Source organism: Pipistrellus kuhlii, unplaced genomic scaffold, assembly GCF_014108245.1.
Source record: "Pipistrellus kuhlii isolate mPipKuh1 unplaced genomic scaffold, mPipKuh1.p scaffold_m20_p_4, whole genome shotgun sequence".
Taxonomy (NCBI): domain Eukaryota; kingdom Metazoa; phylum Chordata; class Mammalia; order Chiroptera; family Vespertilionidae; genus Pipistrellus; species Pipistrellus kuhlii.
Window position 1 is genome coordinate 57,554,058 of NW_023425540.1, and position 24,395 is coordinate 57,578,452.

Consider the following 24,395-nt stretch of genomic DNA (forward strand, 5'->3'; position numbering starts at 1 on the left):
CTAAAAAGAAACTCTGAAGTCCTGACTAAAGGTGTCAGATTGCAATGAGATGCTTGAATTCTTTAACACACTGCTCACCTACCGTGTTTCCCCGAAAATAAGACATCCTCCGAAAATAAGACCTAGGGCATGGAAAGATAAGACATCCCCTAAAAATAAGACCTAGCGCGACTTTGGGAGAAAAAATTAATATAAGACACTGTCTTATTTTCGGGGAAACGGTATTTCATGTAAATTCTGCCTCAATGCAAACTGAATAGGTTTTCCTAATGAAGGGTCTTTACAATCAGCATTTTCATAGCCCATCCCGAAAGTCAGTCTTATTGGTAAAGCTGTTTGAATCTCTGTTTTTAGTGCAATTGCTGTAGAGTGATTGTTTAGCTGACTGTCTTCAAATAATTCTATGCCTTCTGTTGCACAGGATTCAGGTTCTTCTGGCTGGTCAATGGACAATGGTGCTGTGGATGCTACATCATACTCAGAAATTTCAGGTAAATTACTTTTATCTGCCTTTTCACTTTCAGCAGCCCATTTGCTTGCAACCCCAAGTTCTTTTGCAGTTAGCCTACTGGGTTTCTCTAACATTTTTGATGAAGGAACACTTGAAAAGCTTGAGGGTGAAGTGTCTGTCTCTTGATGTTTTCAAAGACTGAATACACTGAGTGGCCATAGTATTATGATCTCTGAATGCATAATAATCTGGTCACTCAGTGTGAGTGTGTGTGTGTGTGTGTGTGTGTGTGTGTGTGTGTGTGTGTTAGAGGCCCTGTACATGAATTCATGCATGGGTGGGGTCCAGACAGCCTGGCCAGGGGGATGGAACATGGGTGGTTGGCTGACCTATTTGCTGGTCGAACTCCTGTTGGAGGGGACAATTTGCATATTAGCCTGCCGGAAACAGATCATTGTGTCACTAATAGAAAGATGTAAAAGGCTGGTCAATCTTGAAGCTCTGAAAGGTCAGAGTGAACCACTCCCGAGGCAACTTCCCCATTAAATAATCATGTAAATCCTTACTGATATGATAATCCACTTATTACCTAAGGGCTATGGGTGTATCCCAAACCTGCTTAAGGGTAATGGGTGTATCCCATAGTCTCAATAAAAGGGGTAGCAAGGCCAGAGCCTAGTGGTAGTCCCCCAACTAGAGGTGGGGTCCCGTCTGACCTCCCATATCACCAAATTAAATATTTTTAAATTTAATTTAAAACATTTTTTAATTTAATTAAATGAAAAGTCTCTTTTCATTTGTGTGCCGCTTTCTCCAGAACCCAAACCCTGAACCGAAACCCTGAACTACACGGGTAGTGAAAGGGGCTCCCACATTAGCCTTTTATTATATAGGATATACATCAAGTGGCCAGATTATTATGTGTTCAGAGATAATAATCTGTCTGCTCAGTGTAGGTCTCTCTTTACTTCTATGTTGAGACTGATGGAAAGAGTTAAGTTTTACTTCTTTCTGGAGAGTAGCTTCTACTACTGACACTGGAGCCAGATCTGCTGGGTGGAGAATCCTTTCTTAATGACCAATCTTTACACGATGTAAAGCTTAGAAACTTTTTCCTCTAAAGCCATCTCTTTTGTCTCTATATTCAGGCTGACAACTTCCAGAATGATAGCCTCTTGTTCATATAACCATTATCCCTTTACATTTCACTTTTATGACTTACCTTTTCATGTCCTTTGCTCACATTTCTACTGATTTCCCTTTATTGGTAAGAGTTCTTTTTCTTTTCTTTTTTCTTTTTTACAAAAATGTTAGCCATTGTCTAAATCATATTAAAAATGTGACATTTCCAAATTTATGACTCGTTTTTCAATTTTGATTAAAATGGTTTTTATTTATTTAGAAATTTAAATGTTCTATGGTCAAATTGATTAGTCTTTCCTTACATGGCTTTTTACTTTATTGTCACTTTTAGAAAGTTTTTCAATCTATTTGAAAAATATTCACCTTTTATTTTTTTCTATATTAAATATTTTTTTAAAGGGAAAAGTACAATATATTAGAGCTGGAATTTATTTGGGGATAAATTGCAAGATGGGGCCATTATTGTTTTCCCCCTCAACTGGCTACCCAGTTGTCTTCCTTTTCATAATCCATCCTTTCTTCACTGATATGAATGTTGAAGTAAGGTAGCAACCATACTTAGGTAAAAACTGCTGTTTGAATTTTAACCCTGCTGTTCTGGCTTCAGCACTCCCTCACTTGCTTAAACAATAGGGTAGTTGCCTCAGCTTCCAGATTGAGACCTGGAAGCAAAGCAATTTTCCCGTGCCTGTGGGCCAGGACCTCAGCAGACTGATTCCCACTGACTCAGTAGCTTCAGGGGTAGAAACTGTAGATAACCTTTAGAGATTACTAACTCTGCTTGATTCTGCTCCTATAAAACTTGCTTTGGCAAGATAGGGCCACATTCCAACGTCTCGAAGGATGTGGCTGGGACTGATCCTGCTGGCTGTTCCCAGCATTTAGAATTTAAAATTTAGAACAAAGGAAAATGTTTGTGGTTTAGACCTTTAAAAGGACTGCCTACACCTGGAACCGCGAGGTCCATGAGTGTGGCCTCCACCTGCGTGTGTTGCTCTTGGGCCAACCTGAACTTATTGAACTGATTAAGTCCTTGCCTGGTTTTTTTTGTTTGTTTGTTTGTTTGTTTTTTTACCAATTAGCAGCCTCCGTGGTCTTATTTTTGACTCCAGGTTCGACCCCACAACAAATGTAAATTATAAGATGCCGTTGCTTTCATATTAAAAGCATACACACACACACACACACACACACACACACCTTTTCCTCCTCCTTTTAATAAATAAAATTTTGGATCTGAGCTAGTCCCATCTTTGAGCCAATATTCCTAAGGAACAGAGAAATATTTTTTATTGCCATGTCCTGTAATTAATATTGGTTACATAGTAACTTGGTACTGTACTCAAGGAATATTGGTTACACATTTTAAGGGAAAGACTACATACATTTTGCCCAAGCCCCAACAAGAATGTCAATCCACTTAAGACGAACTTGGTTATCGCTTTAAATAAAGGTTCCCTTCTAGAAGATTGAGAACAGTGCGTCAGGGTTCTCTTCTGAAAGCCCTCGGAATGCTGGGCTCCGGTGGGGGGAAGGGACACAGGAAGAACCCATGGTAGGCTCAGTCAGATCTATGGACAGGGACTCCGCCTGAGGAGCCCTTGGAGCTGATGAAAACAGGTAGTGGGGTCATTTTAATTCAACTGAGGTCTTGATTTTTTTTAAATTATAAATACCCTGAGTGATGTAGATGCAGCACAAAATACCTACAGAAGACGGTTTGTGGGTATTTTGTGGCATAAGAAAAGCAAAAATGCTTCATTTCCTTAAGTCCCTGAGAGTAGTTTATGTTGGCGGTGAGGAGCCGTAGGGGACAGAAGAGGGGGTTCTCTCCCTGCACCTTCCTTTTGAACGCTTACCTAGGCGGTCCACATCCCCTCTGGGCTCCCGAGCCGACCTTCTCTTCATTTTACCCAAAATGCCAAGGGCGGGAGGCAGCGTTAAATGTAACGGTAGGAATACCCCGCCCCTCGCACCTGAGCAGCTCCCCTGCGGCAGGTGCGGCACCTTTTTTGATGAGAAAAAAGACCGAGATCGGAGGCCTTTGCCTGCTGAAGAGGGACGTTCAGGCTGAGATCTCAGCGAGTCAGATCCCGCGAGGCCTTAGTTACCATTTCCCTAGGAAACGCCTTTATTCGACCTTCTCGGATCCAGGTCGTACCACCGTCCATCCCTGTTCCCTCAGGGCACTTCTTTGGTAAAGTGTTCCCTTAACTCCCGCCGCCTCCCCACTCCCTCCTCCCTAAGGGTGGCAGTTTGAGGGTGGGCTCCGGATTACCGAATCGTCTCCCTAGCAACCGCGTCCCCGAAGACCAGACCGCCGGAAAGGGCTATGATCACGTGCCCCGTGAACTTCCGGAGTCTCAACGTGACTTCCGGTTGTCAGTTTCTCCGGGCCCGGTGGCGGCGGCCGCGGTGGAGGAAGAGCAAGAGGAGGAGGAGGAGGAGGGAAAACCGCACGGCCCCAGTGGTGGTGGGCTCCAGAGGGCTCGCCTCGCCCTGCCCGGTCTGCGATGCATCCGCGGCGCCCGGACGGGTTCGATGGCTTGGGCTACCGCGGGAGTGCACGGGACGAGCGCGGCTTTGGCGTGGCCTTCCCTGCAAGGTCTTTCAGCTCCGGGCCGGAGCTGGGCCACTGGGTGACCACTCCCCCGGACATCCCCGGGAGCCGCAACCTGCACTGGGGCGAGAAGAGCCCGCCCTACGGCGTGCCCGCCCCCGCCACCCCCGAGGGCCCCGCGGAGGAGCCCTTGCCCGGCGGCGGCGGCGGCGGCGGCAGCAGCGGCGGCAGCGGCGTGCCGGGGCCGAGCACGGGTGAGGGGCGCCGGGGGCCAGGCCCGGGTGTGGGGATCGGCAGGGTGGCGGCCTGCGGACCCCAGACGCCGCGCTGAGGGTCCCGCCTTCAGGGCCTCGGGGCCTGATCGCGTGCCACACCCAGCGCCCTCCCTGTGTCCTCTGCCCTTGAAGTGGGCCTCCTCTCTCTTCCTCACACAACAGATGTTTTCTCCGGGGTGACTTCCAAAGAAACAAGACATCTGCCTTAGCTAATTAAGTGGGCGCTGTATTTACTTGATGTGATTAATTGTAGCTTTGTGTTCTGCAGAGGTTTTTTGTTTTTATTTTTGTTTTTGTTTTTTTCAGTATGGACAGGCTTGGGCTCAAACCTGGCTCTACCTATATTAAAAGCTCAGAAACTATGTCAACGTCTGTGAGCCCTCCGTTTTCTCATTTTTAATGTGGACAGAAGAATATCAGGGGTTTTAAGGGTTAAATAAGAATGCACAGTACACTGTGGAGCACCTAGTAGGTTAAAAATAATTGTCTTCTTCCTTTCCCCCTTTTAATTATAGGAGTTGAGTCTGTTTTCTAAATCCCAAAATACCCCCTGGCATCAAACCCCTTTTTGGTAGAAGAGAAAATGTTTATACTTCCCATTTTCTTCTTAAAGACTTAATGGTAATATCAAATTGAGCCTCACTCATATTAAATGATTCACTTGAAATACATAAAGTTATAATTTTATTCTTATTTTTAATGAACTGACGTAACACTTTCTACTGTTGTGAATTATAGATCCTAAATTCAGGTATCCCATGGGAACTCTGTAAAGATTTATGGAGTTGAGAAATATACCCACCTTCTGCTTTTTTTTTTTTTCCTGACCCAAAAATTCCACTAACAAGCAAAAATCACTGATACAGTTTCAAGATAAGGCTTTAAATTCAAGACATACGATAATTCTTTGCAAAGGATTGTCAGAAAATCTGTCTTTTAATTGCAATACTTGTGATTTAGATATTCTCAACAACTTTTTTTATTCATAAAATGGAAATAATGGCACCCTCTTCCCATTCTCCTGAAATTGTTAGAAGAGTAGATTATATTAAATATAAATGTAAGCATATTTATCATTGAATATAAAACGTAAGTATATTTTAAACATCAGTTTTATCCTCATTTCTTCCATTTTGACTTGTAGGTATAATACGATTTATTTGATTGGGGATAGCTAGGAGGAATAGACTTTAAATGCAGTATGATGAGCAAATGATGTGGAGGCGATCAGTGATTTAATGTCATGCAATTAGCGTGTTCACTCTGTTTTGTTTTCTTTCTGTCGATCCCAAGAGGAGTACTGGAAATTTTAAATGAAAGTAATTCAAAATGAGTATATACTGGCTACATAGTTACATTCTTAGGCAGTAAAGTTTATTTTTTCATAATTTATGTTTTGATGGTTACAATGAAGAGGAGCTCTTAATGTAACTAGGGCTGTTGTTTTTAGCAGCAGTAAGAGGCTGGTGAGACTACTGGCAAGGTTGGATAGAAGCCTGAGATCATTATACAGTTAACAATATTAAACCTTCCTAATACCTTCCAGAAAATATGGTATTTTTTATTACTATTAGGGGATGATCAGGACATGCAAAAAGGGGAAAGAAATGAAAGGAGGATAATGCCTTCACTGGGGCAAAGAAAAGCTATCTTGCTTGTACGTTTTCCAAAATAAGGGTGAATCAAATAATATCCTCAGATACATGTTTACATGGCCTTGTTCTGATTGTAAGGAAATTGTGGGTTGCTTCATTTAAAAGAGCAGAGATGAGAGATGGAAAGATTGAGGAAATAGGACAAGAGAGGAGAGAGAGAAGAGATTGAGAGCCCTTTATTTCCAGTTTTGATTATTCTTTCAATTTAATAATTTCGTGGTGTTGGTTTAACATAAATACTCTCTACCACTAACAGTGAATGACTAATTTTACAATATGGGAGGTAAAAGTTATTGGTATATGTATCAGAGCTTTCTACAGAAAAAAATTGTATGTTGTTTCCAGTCAGAAGTTACAAACTGGTAGCCCATAGATTCTACCTGCAGATATGCTTGATTTGGCCCACATAGTGTTTTAAAATAGTTACCAATATTTTTTATTGAAAGATAATACATAAAAATAATATATTTTTTAAGAAAAGTCGCAGCTTAGAAATCAACCCTGAGCCCACCACAGTCCCACATTGCAACAATGAATTGGAGCTGAAGAGCAGTTGTGCCTTACAGCTTGCCACAAACCTAACAGAGTTCTTCACTCATTCAAATGACTTCCCTGACCCCTATCAGAATTTGACTTGGGGACCTGGAGTTTAAATGAATATCGTGTAAATAAAAGAAAATATTTTTTGTTGTTTTTGCAGTAAATCTAAGTATTGATTATGAGTAATCTTATTTCTTCTATTTTAGAACAGTTGAGTAGATTTGCTGGATTTGGTATTGGACTTGCAAGGTAATGTTTTATCTAAATTTTAATTTTTATTTATAGTTTTTAATGTTATAAATGATTAATAATTTCCCTTTAGATTGATTCTTTGTAGTAGGGGTGTCGAACTCAATCAGAGAAGGGGCCAAAATCTAAAATCCAGCCTAAATCGCGGGCCGAATGGTTTACTGAGCAGTCATAAACTGTCATTGTGATGGAAACGCAGCAGAGTGCAGTGATGACAGTGCGGTGCGGGCCACATTGCAAGGCCTGGCGGGACGGATTTGGCCCGCGGGCCTTGTGTTTGACACATGTGCTTTGTAGCAATAGATTAAATATTGAATAATATTTTGCAGAGAAAATTATTTAAAATTTATAAGTTTAATTTTTTCCCTCAGTAAGGATAGAGGATAGCCATTACATTTTATAATCACAAAATAATTTTGTAAGGAATATTGTTAACATCTTCCATATGTATCTTTCTAAAGAATAAATCAATTCTAATCTTGATTCTTCTGCTCCAAAAACCAAGTAATTTTACATTGAATCTTTTTTAAAAATTGAATCATAACAAGATATTTAGCAACAAGGAGTCTAGGTTTCAGTTATAATCAGCATTTAATGAGCATCATTTTTATTTTTTGTTTTTAATGATTATTTTGTATTAGAAAAACCTTTAGTCTTGATTAATGTGACCTTTAGTGAATACTGTTTCAAAAATACTGGAATTACACAAAGGCTGACATATGTTAACGTAAGTCATTGTTTTAAACATTTTAATCAAGAAAAAATGATCTTATTAGAACGATTAAACTTGAGGATGTTAATGTCAATAGAAATAAAATTTGTGTAATAACATTTTCCTTGTGCTAAAGTTAATTTTTCTTCAGCCTCATCATTTCTACTTTAAAGTCATTATCGTCCTATATAATAAAAGCCTAAATATGTTAAGTGTCTGACCGTTTGTTCAACCATTTGACTAGTTGCTATGATGCGCACTGACCACCAGGTGGCAGACGCTCTAACCTGTAGGTAAGCTTGCTGCTGGGGTTTGGCTGATCGGGACTGGATGAGAAGGACCAGACACACTCTGGAACCCTCCCTGGTCCCATCCTGGCCAGCCAACCTCCTACAGTCTCTCCACAGCTGGCTGGCTGGCCCTGATCAGCCCTAATCAGGACTGAGCAGGCGAGGCAGGCTGGACACGCCCTGGAGCTTTCCTGTGGTCCTTCCCTGGCTCCAATAATGCACCGGTGGGTCCCTCAGCCTGGCCTGTGGGGATCGGGCAGAAACCGGCTCTCCGACATCCCATGAGGGGTCCCAGATTGAGAGAGGGTGGTTCTCAGGTGACGCACCCCAGAATCTGGTTCCCTCCTCTCTAGTTCCGTGTGCATCACCTAAGAACTACAGCTGCCAAGTCACCACAGCTGGGCAGCTCCTGCATTGAGCATCTGCCCCTGGTGGCCATTGCATGTCATAGCTACTGATCAAAGCATCTGCCCCCTGGTGGTCATTACGCATCATAGCTACCAGTCAGTGGCTTAGGCATATATATATATGTTAAAAAGGTAATATACAAATCGACTGAATGGCAGAAGGACCAGTTGCCATGACACGAACTGACCACCAGGGGGCAGATGTGCAATGCAGGAGCTGCTCCCTGGTGGTCAGTGGGCTCCCACAGGGGGAGCGCCACTCAGCCACAAGCCAGGCTGACGCCTGGTGAGTGCAGTGGTGGCGGTGGGAGCCTCTACTGCCTCTGCAGCAGCACTAAGCATGTCTGAGTCGGCTCTGGGACATCCCCTGAGGGCTCCCAGACTGCTAAAGTACTCAAGCTAGGCTGAGGGACCTCCCCTGCTAAGTGCATGAATATTGTGCACTGGGCCTCTAGTATAGTGTGTGTGTGTGTGTGTAGATGTGTGTATACACAAGCAGGCATGTGTTACTGTTAATATTTAAGCCTCAGTCGTAATTAGTTGGTGGGGAATATTTTGAGAACTATTTTGTACCTAAAATACTAACCATGATCATTGAACTCTCTATAACTTCAGTGCAAAGTATATCAAAAACAAAATTTATAGAATGAGATTCATGAAAAATAGATGGCTCTTCTGATGGGAACTTTGTACATAGGACATCTGAAATAATTAAAAGGGGCATTTGAATTTTCTAGGAAAGGAGTTTCCCATATTAATACAGAAATGTCATTTCATCTTTATATTATACATGTTAGTATTATATATTGTTTCCCTTGATTATCTGTTTCCAAATCTGGCTTTAATTCTTTTCATATTGAATTTTGTTACTGGTACAGTGATTTGCAAACATGATATTTTTAAATTGTTTTTTGATTCTTCAAACAAATGATTTTGGAAACGTGTATGTTATAAATTTTAGCTATATTACATACATTTATAAATTATTCTTATGTAGTCTCTTTACAGAAAATGTACTGGCTCATCCTTGCATTGTTCTACGCCGCCAATGTCAGGTAAATGTACTTCCTATGAAATAATCCCAACCCTGATTTGAAGTACATGTGTCTCCAGTGAGAAGGGGCTGGACTATGTGCTGCATCCTAATACTTTTAAAAAATTATTTCACCTAAGTATTGGTTCTGACCCTCCTTACTGATTTTATGATTTACTAATTGTTTATAGCTTATAGTTAGAAAAACACTAACCATTGGGGGACACATAACTCCTGTTCCCTGAGATCTTTGTGGTTCCTTAATGCTCTGCCACACTAAATGTAATTTGACTATTTAAGGAAGCATAAATACCAAACCAAAAGGCCATATTACGTATGCTATATTATTGTGTATATTGTGCATTGATCTTTAGGGTTGTATTTATATAACCGTATGTATTTTACTTTTAATAAGTTATTTAAAGCACTTTTAAGAGTAATTTTGCTTTGCTAATGTGTAATTTATGATGACCTTAGAATTGAACTTTTGTTTATAATGTGACTCCACAGTATTTGTTTCATACCCTTGCTATTTTTTACAAAACAATAATAGAAAATAATTATGAAATATATATATTTTACAGGTTAATTACCATGCTCGGCAGTATCATCTCACTCCATTTACAGTCATCAATATTATGTACAGCTTCAATAAAACTCAGGTGAGAATTAGTATATAGATTTTATTAAAATTATTTATGTGTCATTTTGTCTTAGTAATAATTAAAGCAACAGTAATTTCTTATAATTTAGTTAATAAAAATATCTTAACTCTTGTACTAAAACTAATGTAACATGATAAGAGCATCTTTTTGGTGTTACTGAATAATCAGTGAATTTACACCTTTGCCAAAATTAATTAAATATTAGGGGTATTTAATCAGTATTGGAGATAGTTAATTGGAATGTTCATCGTGGCCTAAACGTAGGCTACCAACAAATATTAAAATAATATTAGAAATTAATTTAGTAGTAATTTTCCACTAAAATGTCCTTTTAAATAATGTCTCATTGGAAATATCAATAAACATTCAATATCAAGTTTTATTAAGTCCCTTTTTTTTTGGTGTTTCTTACTTAGCAATTAAAAATAACAATAATTTTTGTTTATTGTAGGGACCAAGGGCCCTTTGGAAAGGAATGGGAAGTACATTTATTGTCCAGGGAGTCACACTTGGAGCAGAAGGAATAATTAGTGAATTCACACCTTTACCAAGGTACCTTTTTGGCATTTTATCAATATTAATGTCATTAAAAATAGAACAAAGTGTGGTAATTTCTAATACCTTGAATTTAAAAACTTGACTTTAAAAACTGAAGTAGCTAAGAGAAGAAATAGAAAATAAATTTAATTGCTATCTTAATTGAATTAGCATATGATAAAGAAAATGCTTCCTGGTATAGTATTTATTGAAATATATGTCTTTCATTTCCTGCTGCTGTGTGTCAGCAAGCAGTGTTTCCCAAACTTTTAACATATGTGTACCCCTTCTATAATTTTCGTAACGCTGAATACCCCTCATACTCATGAGAACGTAGAATTAGGCGCAGCTAAGCACGGTGCAGGCATATCCCCTCCAAACTCCAGTGCAAAGCGTACCCCCACCAAACTCTTCCCGTACCCCTGGGGATATGCATACTGCACTTTGGGAAACACTGAATTAGGGAATAAACACAAGTATGTGAGCAATTCCTGCTCTTTAAGTCACTAGTTGATGAAGGAGACACATGTAAACAAATTACAGTACATCATTATGTGTGCTGCAATTAAACCCCTTTCAGAGTCCAGGGGACACTTTGCATAGAGTTACTGTTAGGATTTCAAAAAAGAACTGAAATCTGAGCTAAGTCTTGATTTATGGGCAGGAATTGACTTGGCAGAGAAGGAGAGGATTCAGAGTAGAGGTGACAGCATGCCCATTGGAGATTGGAACATTTGGGTAGTAAGTGTCTTATGCTACGAATAGTGGGCATGTATGGAGTGGAATAGAGGGAAAGGGGTTAAGATGTTAAACTGAAGCATGGCACTGCCTTTGTAAGAGATTTAGGTTATTCTCTGTGGGATTGGGAATCGAAGGTGTTTTTTGTCGTTTCTTTTTGTTAACATGGGTGATTTGATCAAGGATAATATTCAAGTGATGTTGTGAAGAAAAAAAAAAAGACCAGTGTAGACTGAGACTTGTGCAGAACTGTCAGTAATCTAGGCCAGATTGAGAAGGGTTTAAACTCTGGATAGAAAACGATGAGCTGGAGAGACATTTCAGAAGAATAACTGGTGATATGTTGGGAATGGGCATATGAGAGAATGAATTGTCATCAGTGACTGAGATTTCTAGATTAGAATCAAGTTGAAGAATTCATGAAAGAGAATAAGTTGGAATTGGGAAAAAAGATAAGGAATTTAACCTTCAATAGATGATGTTTGAGATTTCTGCAAGACATCTAGGGGGAACATGTCTTTAAGTAGTTGGAAACATGGGACAAAGTCTTTAAAAACATTTGAAGCTGCAGGCATAGCTTTGAATGTAGTGGTATAAAAGTAGCATTTGAAACATTACGATGGATGAATTTTCAAAGGTGTTAATGTAGACTAAGTGACAGAAAGTGGACCAAACACAGAATCCTGAGCAGTGTGTGAGTGCACACGTGTGTGCCATGCCTGAATGTGTATTAGGAGAGGTAATTGAGGGGAGTAATAGGAGATGATCACAAAACTCATCGAAAATAGCAGCATACTGTAGGACAATAGTGTCATCGAAGCCAAGAGAGGTGAATTGGAATTGTTAGATACATTTGGAGGAAGAGGGTAGAGAAATTGGGTAAACTTATTTCTGCACTTATTTTTCTCCCTGGAACAGGATACAAGGTCATTAGGTGAAAGAAGAATGAGGAAAAGCATAAAAAGAATAAGTAACCTAGGTTCTCAAACTTAATATGTTTCTGAAGGCTGTTAGAAAACTGAATCATGTTTTCCCATAGAAATAATGTAAATCGAATTAATCTGTTCCAGACCCCCCAAATGATTCCCTGTTTTAACTTTTCTTATCTATAGTACATATTTAATTACTGTTTAATCTATAAGTAAACACTTTAAAAACAAAAAGAACATTAAATGTAAGTGAAAATTTAACAACAAAAAAAAGAAAATTTTCCTATTAAAAAGCAGCCACAACAAAAAATATTCACAGTATAATTTCCTGAGATGTTAACGTGAGGTTTTTCGGTAAAATGACTTATACTCATGCATTCTCTCCTTCGTCACCTAAGAGATCCGTGACTGATTATATATTGTAGGTATCATCATGAAAGGGCTGTTGGTTTGAGAAGTGAATTGATCAAGATGGGAAATATTCAAGAACCAGGTTCAACTGTATATGTTTGGGACAGTCACAGCTACTAAGTGTAACAGAGGGGGAACCTTACTAGGGATATATGAAAGGAATGTTAATAGGTAATATTGGAAAGCATAAATTTGTGTTAAGTGCTATTTGGTAGGAGTCTGTGATTTCCGCTATCAACACTAGATTCCAGAGACAGCATTAAAGATTGAATGGTTTGCTAATGTAATTGTAGTGATAGAAATATATTTATTAGCCTTAAAAGGTACTGAGGTGATTCATCTTAGTACAGTGTAAAAAAAAATTTTTTTTGAATGGTTTGTTGACCCATGGCAGGTAAATTTTTGGGGTTGACAAGGAAGTGAAGTAATTGCACATAGAGCCAACTGACATCTCATTCTTGGGATTCAGTCTTTTATAAGGAAGAAAATGAAAACAGGCAAGACTGGTAGTAGGCTTTTTGCCAGTGTTTGCTTTTAAAGAACTGTATAGTCTTGACGGTCTTGAAGTTCTTTTAAAACAGCTTTGCTAATTGTTACAACAAGACAAAATATTTAGCCAGCGACAAGTTTCCCATCTACTTTAAAAATCTCAATTTATGATGTTGGCTAACTTTATTCACCCTATTGCTTTTTATATCACAGGATAAAATGAAAAGTTAGTTCTTGAAGTCCTGCCAGAAACACAAAAGTTATATAAAAATTTAACAAATTTCAGGAATTTCTGTATGGTAAAATATAAAGAATTCTGCATTTGCAGTCAGACACCATTGGTCTTGCCTACACCACTTTTTAGTTCTGGGAACTTGGGCAAGTAATGACACTTCTCTAAAGCACAGGTGAAGTAGTAACTTTCACTCCAGGTTGAGAAGAAGGAAAAAAGAAATGGGAAGGCACAGAATTTTATCAATCTTTCTCATTCTGTAGATACACAGACACATTAGATTATGTGGACATTTTGAATCATATTTAGGAAGACATAAGAGGTTACCTTTGTTGTATTTTATCTGGATAATTTTGGTAATACATCCCACTCATTAATTAACATATTTAGCCGAAACCGGTTTGGCTCAATGGATGGAGCATCGGCCTGGGGACTGAGGGGACCCGGGTTCGATTCCGGTCAAGGGCATGTACCTTGGTTGCGGGCACATCCCCGGTGGGGGGTGTGCAGGAGGCAGCTGGTCGATGACTCTCTCTCATCGACGTTTCTAGCTCTCTATCTCTCTCCCTTCCTCTCTGTACAAAATCAATAAAATAAATAACATTTTAAAAATATATTTTTATTGATTTTACACAGAGAGGAATGGAGAGGGATAGAGAGCTAGAAACGTCGATGAGAGAGAGACATCGACCAGCTGCCTCCTGCACACCCCCCACCGGGGATGTGCCCGCAACCAAGGTACATGCCCTTGACCGGAATCGAACCCGGGACTTTTCAGTCCACAGGCCGACGCTCTATCCACTGAGCCAAACCGGTTTCGGCCATATTTATTTAATTTACTAATATTTTCTGAGCACCTACTATGTTCTAGGAACTGTACTAGAAATCAGATATACAATGAGAAGAAGAAACAAAAGGTACCTTAGGTCTAGTATAAGGGACATACATTAAGTAAAATAATCCCACTAATGAATAACTAAGTACCAATTGAGATTGTTGCGGAAGAAAAAAAATATGGTTCTGTGAGAGTATTAAAGGGTTAGGAACAGTGTCAATAATAAAATGACACGTGTTGGTGTAGATTATGTATTAAACATGTACATTCGTCTATCACGTGGAAGGAATACCAGTGCCTGATGGCTGCTGAAAGGACAAACAAGTTGCCAATTAAAAACTGCACTGGACTTAGTATCATGAAGGTCATGGGAACTTGGCAAGAACTGTTTTTGTTGGAATAGTTGGGTAGAAACCAATTTGGAGTACATTTAGAGGTGAGTGGGAAGTTAGGACATGGAAATAGCAAGTTTAGAAAGTTGGCTTCGATGAGAGATGAAAAAAGTAGCTGAAGGTGAGAGGTTTGGGTTGGCTTGAGGGAAGATTTTTTTAAAGAGGGAATCTATTTGAGCATGTGAAATGAGAGGCAATGGAAATTAAAGACTGCTTAACTATAGAGTTATTTAGACAGTGGGGAGGAGGGGGACAGGGCAGGCTAGAGAGGATCAATGGGGAGGGAAGAAAACATGTTAATATTAATATGTTCAACAATAAAGTATTTAAAAAAACAGAAAAATAAAAATTCTATTGTTTTGTGTAGATTATGCATTAAGTAAGACACTATTAAATAGAAAACTTTTGAAAAAAAACAAGTCACTTCTCTCAATTTTGTTGCTTGTTTGAAGGGTAGTTTTTGCTTGTGAAAACTGATTTAAATGTATTTAACACAGGTTTTGATATTTAATAATGAAACATAAAAAGGTTTAATCAAAGTAGGTTTCTACACTACCCTCTTTCCTGAAGCACTTACCGTATTTTTCGGACCATAAGACGCACTTTTTTCCCCCCAGAAGTGGGGGGAAAAAGTCCCTGCGTCTTATGGTCCAAATATAGCCTACACATATACTTTAAAAAAAAAGTTTTTTTACTTGCCCGGCTCTGTGTGGTCTCTGTGTGCTTGCCCGGCTCTGTGTGCTTGCTGCAGCCACTGTCCATTCCTCCGTGCCCAGAGTGTCTGCCCCGCTCTGTAAACCCCGAGTGGTAGAGGAGTTCCCATGTATGGTAGTCAGCCTCCATGCCCTCGCTGCAGCCATATCTCCATGTCAGCCCAGGTGCGGTGTACGGTAACTGCGTAATCCAAACCGTAATCATCGCCTGTACCCCTTGCTGGCCCGTACTCTGTGCCCGGAAGAATGCCGCGTCTATTCCCCCAATCCAGGGGTCCTCAAACTTTTTAAAGTGGGGGCCAGATCACGGTCCCTCAGAGAGCTGGAGGGCCGGACTATATGAACTACTAATTCCTACTGTAACACCTCGGCTGCGCTCACTGCCCAAAAAACCTGGCGGGCCGGATCAGACTCCTCTGCGGGCCTCATGTGGCCCGCGGGCTGTAGTTTGAAGACACCTGCCCCAATCATTCCTCTCCGCCCTCTGTTGCCGTGCTTGACTACTGGGTAGGCGTACTGTAGATCTCCGCCCACCAGTAAACTCCGCCCTCGGCTGGATGCCCTGATTGATAACACAGCTACGTCAGAATTTCTCTTCATACTATTATACCGGTAACTGTCAAAATGTTTGTACTGCAACAAACTTCATACCGGTATATTGTATGCAGAGACTTTCTGTGATACCAAACCAATAACATTTACCATAATGTAAAACACTCTCCAGCCTCTTCTCTCACCACTACAATGCGTAGATACCCATAAACTATGCAAAGAAAGCATAGAAAGTCTCTGCATGATTTATGGGTTTACACATTGTAGTGGTAACACTGAATTTTTTGTTTCAGAATCTTTTTTTCTTCATTTCCCTTCTCTAAAAACGTGCGTCTTATGGTCCGGTGCGTCTTATGGTCCGAAAAATACGGTAATTGTGCTAATTTAAATTTCTAGAGCTATGGCAATAAGTTTTACTCATTTTATAAAGGAGTAGAGAATAGATACAAGGAAGAAAGTCTTAATTTTTTATAATTCTAAATTTCATTTTTCTCCCTTTTACTTTAATAATCTTACCCTAATAATTAGTTTTGTATTCAAAGGGAAGGTGGTCCTGTCCTTTCAGAAACATGCCACAGATTCATCTGTCCATAATGTTAATAACAGTTTCATGCTTCAAATCAGTGTCATAATGGCCTTGAAAAGAGTAATAGTGCCCAGATGATTGGCAGACCGTGAAGCATTTTTTTTATAATAACAAAGTCACTGTCAGTAAGATGAGATGCCTAATTTTTATTTTTTTGTATTTTTCATCTTAATCATTAAATATCATTTCGGCTTTATTTTTCTGTGGTTATTCAGGCCTATAGTATTCCAGTATTAATCAGAATGTGACCCAGAAGGTTCTCTAGGGTCTTATTAATCAGAGAAGATTATTCTATTGTCTAAAAATTTCTCTGCAGACTTCTCAGTCTCTTAGAAAAAATGTAGGAAAGTTCACATACCACCCGTGCTATAATTGTACTGAGTCTGTTTTTAGAGCACTTACATTATTAGTGATTAATTATCTTTGCCTTTTTAATGTAAAATATATTTATTTCTTTATCTCCTTATGATTCTTATATTCGCTTATTTGAAATAGAAAATGTTTTTATCAGTTTCCTGCTGTGGCTATTGGGCAGTGAGTGTCAATTTTATCAGGGGAACTGATAGTAGCTAGTCTCCTCTTTATTTTACACCCTCCTTTCTTTGTTATTCTCCCTCTCCCTTCCTCCTCCTTCTGCCCTTCAATCCCCATTGTCTGACTCTTCATTTACTCTTCCTTTTGCTCTCCATATTCTTTCTCTTTTTTTACTTTTCTCTTGATACAACTTTTTCCTTTTTTTGTTCTTCTTTCAGCTTGACTCTCTTCTTTTTCCTGGTTTCCAAAGATAACCTAAAAATCAGGAAACACCCAGTGCTAAATCGTGGTTCCAGATCTGGTGTTTTTTCTGTGTCTTTTGAACATGACCCTTTTTGACTTTTATTTTCTCAGTAAAACAAATGCAACAACACCTGCTCTGCTGCTCTCACAGGATTCCTTCTTGTATCAGATGAGAGGGAGCAGAGGCAGAAGCAGACTTTACGTCAGAGACCAGGGTTTAGAGCCCTTATTTTACTACTAACGTTATTCTGCGTATAGTTACTTCATTTTGTTCATTGTTTTTTATTCCCATTCTTTTATATTTTTTAAAGCTTTATTTCTCCCTTTTATCCTATTCCTTGTTACCTTTTCCCTTTCCCACCCATTCTTTTTTACTCAGCCTATCCCTTTTTAAAAAATATATTTTTATTTATATCAGAGCTAAGGGAGGTGGGGGAGAGAATCATTGATCGGCTGCTTCATGCACGCCCCCTACTGGGCACTGAACCTGCAACCCAGGCGTGTGCCCCAGAGGGAGCCCTTCAGTACAAAGGCCAACTCTCTATCCACTGAGCCTGAGCCAAACCAGCCTGGGCTCAACCTATCACTTTTATATCTCCTTTAATTATAGCTCATGTTCATTTTTGTAATGAGTTATAACTTCCTCCTCTTTCAGCTGATACAAAAATACCTTGCACATTGTTTTTATTTTCAAACCACTATAATTGTTTTAAATGTGTCCCAGAAAGGAACATGTTTACCATTAGAATCCTACAGATTTTTTTAAATTAAAATTTTATTACCTTTTTGCAAGTTGGGCTAATTCAGTATGTTTTGAGTAACATGGTTTTTGTTTTACTTAAATTTATTTTTATTTTTTAGGGAGGTTTCACATAAATGGAATCCTAAACAAATAGGAGAACATCTTCTGCTGAAATCGTAAGTGAAATTTATATTGAAAATTTCTATTAATTTTTATAGCATTATAACTGAAAAAAAAAAAATCAAATAACTATACAGAAGGAAATTAGAACAATGAAATATCTAAGGGACTAGAAGTTCCAAGGACAAGTAAGAGGGTTTAGGAATAAAATTTTTGAAATATATATTATCTTTAAAATAAATCTTTTTATTTGAAGGGTGAAATCACAACCTAATTTTTCTTTGTGTTCTTAGGAAGTTAGCAGAGGTCCTTAACTTTTTAAACACAAGTTGCCAAGAAAATTATTATTATTTTATTATTAAGGAGAGATAACAAATCTATTTGTATGGTGATGAGCAAATTAAAAAACGTAGTCCTGAAGGCACTTAGTGATTTTACAACACTGACCATTTTGGTAGATTAGAATTTTACTCTTCACTTTTTAATTTTTTTTGAAGATTGTGAATTGGAAACCCCCCCAGCTTGCTGGCTCCCTTTGTGGGGCATTCTAGCACATTATTACTTAGTGATGTTCCATTCACCTTGAAAACTACTACTTGCCAGGACCTGGCCCATAGGGTTAGGTAAGTCCCACCTTGATATTATTTTAATAACTATATTTTGCAGGCTTGCAAAGTTGTAATATTACTCTGTCTAATATTAGTGGTAGGAAACAACTTTGCAAAGCTGTACAATATTGTTTTTTAATAATAAAAGGGGACTTCACTTACCATTGAAGACTGGCTTACCTCTGCTGGGTGGGAAATCTGGGAATGGATAATAGCAGAACTTGTTCAGAGATCACTGAGAAGGCAAGGAACAGAATGGATCCCACACCCTATATTTTAAGTGTCAGAGTTACAGGCTTCATTACCCATGTGCAGGTAGAGGTCCAAACAATGACTCAAATGAGCCTACATTTCATGCTTTAAAATAAAATCTATGTTCTTTGCAGGCTGTCCCTGTGTTATTAATACTTAATGTTTCATTTCTAATTGTTGAATAAAGATCTTCTGTTACAGGTCTCTGCAGTATCTTTAGGCTATAGATATTAATAGTTGAAAACCTTACAAATACCACTCAGGCTTGTTGATACATTAAAGTAGAATTATGTTGATACATTAAAGTAGATATTAAAAGATTTAATATAAGCATCTTATTTCAATAAGCTAATGTTTGTTTTAATTTTACAGCCTAACTTATATAGTGGCAATGCCTTTTTATTCAGCAAGTCTGATTGAAACAGTACAGGTGAGCTATTTTTTTATGGTCATTTTTTACTTAATAGTATTTTGGAATATTAAATGTATTATTTATGCCTGATTGTATACAGAGAAATTTAAAACAGTATCCTTTTAAACTTTTATTTTGCAAATACACGCATATTAAAGATTATATACTAGCGCTTTGTTGATAAGTATATTTCCTTTACAAACTTACTTCACACTTTTAGTTTTAATTTATTTTATCCCTTCTGAGACAGCTGTGTACTCTTTATTCAGATATCTCAGAATTCAGCCTTTGACTTGCTCTAAATACAAAAAATCCAAAGGGTTGTGTGTATGTGTGTTTTTTTTAATTTTGAGACACAACTCAGAATGATTATGGCTTATCAGAGGTCAATAAATTAAGCATGAAACATGGTAATCATCCTAACAGTGATAAGGTAGTCTGCATAGTAGTTTACTAACAGCACTCTTATTAAATAGGCCTTTTAAGAAACATTTGATACTATGGTATGTAAGTGCTACAAAGCTAAAGCAATCTCCCGCTAGTTTTTAAATTGTCTTATTATTTCTGACCACAGGGTGGCACTCAAGTACATCAAATCCATAGATTTTTTTTTCTTTTCCACCATTGGATTCTTACACTTTAAACTGTCAGATGAAGATAATTTAACTTCACCTATAAACAAAATCCAACTAATTGTGCATCACCTATCTGCCATTGCCATCATCACATCCTCTAGCATATTATTTGTCTTCAATATATTGATATATGAATTTATTCTCTATGAAAACAATGGATCAGCCTTTTCTCTTCAAATTACCTTTTCCACATAATTGCTTTTTAGGCCCCATCGTTGATTATTTATTTGTTTGTTTGTTTGTTTGTTTATTTATTTATTTATTTATTTATTAGAATTGACTTAGTGAACAGAAGTTAACATCTTGCTACTCAGATACACTTTTCTCTGCTTTTGCATTAAGTAATTGGTATCACCTTTGGGACTGCAGCTTACACTTACTACTCTATGAGATATTCTCATAGATGAGGAAAAAAATAGGAAGCTAATTGTTTAAGAAAAAGCAAGCAGCATGATATAGTGGCGAAAACAAGTTTATCAGAATCACATGTCTGTTTAGATCTGTGACTTTAAACAAAAATCTTAACTTTCTCACTCATAAAATGGAAACAGTAATTTAATAACTGGGTTGTGCTGGGTCTGGCTCAGTGGATAGAGCGTCGGCCTGCAGACTGAAAGGTCCCAGGTTCGATTCCAGTCAAGGGCATGTACCTTGGTTGCAGACAAATCCCCAGTAGGGGGTGTGCTGGAGGCAGCTGATCGATGATTCTCTCTCATCTATGTTTCTAACTCTTTATACCTCTCTCTTCCTCTCTGTAAAAAGTCAATAAAATATATTTTTAAATAAATAAATAAATAAATAAATAAATAAATAAATAAATAAATAACTTGGTTGTAAAAATTGAGTTACTTATAGTAACTATAGTGCCCAGCTCACTATATTTGCTTATTAACCCAGTATCTACCCCTCTTTTTCCTGCTCAAAGTTCTACCTGCTAATTGCCTCGTTTTGCTTGCTTGTCTCCTTAAGTTTCTCCTCTTCTTTAACTTCTTTGCCATCTGTTCTACCATACTCTTCAGACACAGTCCTTGACCCTGTCTGCTTTTATCCTGTATTCACCATTCTGGAGAACTCACTCTCATGAATCATTTTGACTCTAATCTTTAATAAGTGAATTAAATCATTATCATCTCATAAAGACAATCTTGTCTTATTCCTCTGAAAATTACCTTTTTTCGAGCATCTCCTTTCTTATTGATGTACTATTGTTATCTTCACCCTAGAGACTTAAAACTTTAGTTCTTATTTTTAGAAATGTCTTGATTTTTATATTTCTTTCATCCTTCATAACCAGGCAGTCATTATGCCTTCTTAGTTCTAACTCCAAAAAGTAACTGAGATTTGTCTGTTTCTCTCCACTGAAAGGCAACCATTCTCATTTCTTCTTTACCACATTCTTGGTTTATTATATTAGTTTCTTTCTTCCTATTTCATGTCCAGTAGGTTTTTGCCCTCCTGGGAGCTCGTTGAGAACATTCTTCCCTTGAAAAATACACATTTCTCTTTCATTGACTGGCTTATTTCACTCAGCATGATGTTCTCCAATTCCATCCAGGTTGCTGCAAATGATGAGAATTCCTTCTTTTTTATGGCAGCATAGTATTCCATTGTGTAGATGTACCATAGTTTTTTGATCCAATCATCTGCTGACGGGCACCTAGGCTGTTTCCAAATTCTAGCTATTGTAGATTGTACTGCTATGAACATAGGGGTGCATAGAAACACCACATGACCTCACTCATTTATGGATAATAAAGAACATTATAAACTGATGAACCAAAAGATAGATATAGAGACAGTATATCAACAAGTAGACTGTCAAATTACAGCAGGTAGGGTAGGGAGATCGGGGGGAGATAATAGATCAACCGAAGGACTTGTATACATGCATATAAGTACAACCAATGGACACAAAACTCTGGGGAGGGAGGGTATGTATGGGAGGGAGGGACAATGTTAAATTATGTACACAGATAATGAATTTTAAAAAATGGGGGGGGGGGAGAAAAATACACATTTATACATAGATCTCCTGAAGACCTCCTTAATTATGAACTTCCTAGTGAGCTATTGTCTTCATTAACAATCCCTATTCTAGTCACTGCATTCCACATCAGTGTAAGATTAATGTTCTTCACTTTCAGTTCTTCCATATTTTTGCTGATTAAAGATCCACACTGACTCAAACTTCTAAAATAAATTTCAGACTTTTCAGTATAGTATTCACTTAAGGTTTTTATTAACCTCACTTTATCTTTTCAGTTAATCTTCCTTAACTGCTCTTTTTAAATATATATATCATGAAAAATTGATTGAGTGTCAACCTGTGGGAACCCCTTTTATGTCCTGCGTGGTTCAGGGTTCCGGTTCAGGGTTTGGGTTCTGAAGAAGGGCCACACACAAATGAAAGAGACTAGAAGAAATTTAATTTGGTGATATGTGGGGGGCAGGTGGGAGCCCACTTCTATTGGGAGGACTACTGCCAGGCTCCGATCTTGCTGTCCCTTTTATTGAGACTATGGGATACACCCATTACCCTTGAGCATGTTTGGGATACACCCATAGCCCTTAGGCAGGTAATAAGTGGATTATCACACCAGTAATGATTTACATGATTATTTGATGGGGAAGTTGCTTCTGTTACCATTGTCTCAATTAGATAGGGAGTGGTTGGCTCTGACCTTTCAGAGCTTCAAGGTTGACCAGCCTTTTTCTAGTAGTGAGACAATTATCAGTTTCAGGCATCAACCTATATCAGGCACCATTATAGACCTTGGGGATATAACACCAAACAAAACAGACAAAAATGGTCTGCTTTCATAGCAGTTATATTTTTGTGGGGAAGATAAACATAAACAAAATCAATGTAAAGTATACGAGGTGGTGCTAAGTGCTAAAGAGAACAAAAATAAAGCAGGGAAATTAAATAAGATTAATGGGTTAAGCGGAGCAGCTATTATTCTTTTTAAATCAGAAAAGGCCTTATTGAGAAGGTAATATTTGAGTAAAGATCTGAGCATATGAACTATATAGATATTTTGGAGAAGAACAGTCTAAGCAAAAGGAAAGCAAGTGCAAAGATTGTATTTCATGTGTTTGAGGAGCAAAAAGGAGGTCAGTATAGTTGAAGCTCGCTAAGCAAGGAAGAGATGAGTTCTGAGAGGTAAGAGGATGATAAATCATAAAGGACATTTTAGGTCATTGTAATAATCTAGCCTTGTCTTTGAGGGGCATGGAAAGTCTTGGGTATATTTGAACCAAAGGGTGATTCTGGCATGTCTTTATTAAGATCTCTTTCGCTGCTGTTTTAAAAATAGATTAGAGTGGGAAAGGACCAGAGATAGGTAAATGGACTAGGTGAGCTGATTTTAGTCTGTGGTTTTAAATGTATTATATTTACTGAAAACACAATTATATGTCCAGGTTGGAGCTTTTTCTTGCCATCTGAGAGTTGTAACCTCCCAAGTTTATCCCTTAAACTTAACATTTTTGAACTCTTGATTTCTCCCCAAAATGCTACCCCATTCATATTTCCCAACTCAGTAAGAGGCATTGCTATTCCACTTTTTCTGGCCAACATCTTGAGGTTATCCTTTACTTCTCTCCTTCAAACCCAAATCCAATCCACCAGTAATTCTTATTGGCTGTAATTTTGGGGGAAAAGCACAGCTGACGCACTTCCCTCCCATTACTACCTGGTAGTCTGTCAAGTCTTTTCTGGATTATGTAATAATTTTTTAACTGTTTCTCAGCTTATTCTCCTCTGCAAAGTAGCCTAGCCAGTGTTAATCTAAATTATGTCTTGTCCATCTTCTGCTTAAAACCAGCTACCTTTGACTAAAAGACAAAGTCTGCTCAGTGGCATGGTATGGCCCCTGACTACATTATAACTTCATTTTATACTTTCTCTTCTTTAGTCATTACTGTAGCCAAATTGGCTTCTTGCTGTTTCTTTTCTGCCTGTCCATGATTCTGACCTGTATCACAAACTTTGTTATACATATCCTCAAAATTATAGATAGGCAGAGACATTGCAGATGATAATGACTAAGGCCTGTCTGTCAGGCCTTTTTTCACTTAATACTCCTAGCAACTCTATGCGTAAGAGGTAGATGGTACTAATTCCACTTTTATAGAATGGTAAACTAACTTAGGAGAAGTTAAATAACTTGCCACTGGTCACATAACCAGTAAGTAATGGAGGCAGGGTTGAAACCCATTTGTAAGAAGTCTAAGCACTATAATACCTCTTTTGTGTCAGGGGGTTAATGCTTTTCAAAATTATTTCTAAGGAGCTTCTTGAGGCCAGGGAAACCAGGTGTGTCTCCATCCACATCTCCTATTCTTTTCCTTTTCTAATAAAAGTAGCTCCCACTTCACTGCTATCTGTTTTTATGAAATTTCATTTGAAAAAAAGAATCTAACACGTAGGTAAATTTGAAGTCTGTAAACTAT

The 24,395-nt window shown here is 38.2% G+C and overlaps 2 protein-coding genes and 1 pseudogene across 3 annotated transcripts in view; 1 reads left to right on the plus strand and 2 right to left on the minus strand.

Annotated features, from left to right (window-relative positions):
- On the minus strand, window positions 1-3,765 carry LOC118703651 (annotated as a pseudogene).
- The window catches only part of TMEM232 (transmembrane protein 232), a 144,225-nt gene extending 140,256 nt beyond the window's left edge, over window positions 1-3,969 (minus strand). The window contains exon 1 of one of the 2 annotated variants that reach the window (XM_036409303.1): window positions 3,571-3,969. The gene's annotated coding sequence lies outside the window, so the exon portion shown is untranslated. Of the gene's footprint in view, window positions 1-3,453 lie in introns of both variants that reach the window. The other variant, XM_045571839.1, reaches the window with a different exon arrangement.
- Window positions 3,967-24,395, plus strand: part of SLC25A46 (solute carrier family 25 member 46) — a 25,070-nt gene continuing 4,641 nt past the window's right edge. The window contains exons 1-7 of the mRNA XM_036409305.2: window positions 3,967-4,408; window positions 6,831-6,873; window positions 9,280-9,337; window positions 9,900-9,977; window positions 10,432-10,532; window positions 18,033-18,089; window positions 19,266-19,323. Coding sequence (XP_036265198.1) covers window positions 4,108-4,408; window positions 6,831-6,873; window positions 9,280-9,337; window positions 9,900-9,977; window positions 10,432-10,532; window positions 18,033-18,089; window positions 19,266-19,323 — 696 coding nt within the window. The 5' untranslated portion in view covers window positions 3,967-4,107. The remainder of the gene's footprint in view (window positions 4,409-6,830; window positions 6,874-9,279; window positions 9,338-9,899; window positions 9,978-10,431; window positions 10,533-18,032; window positions 18,090-19,265; window positions 19,324-24,395) is intronic.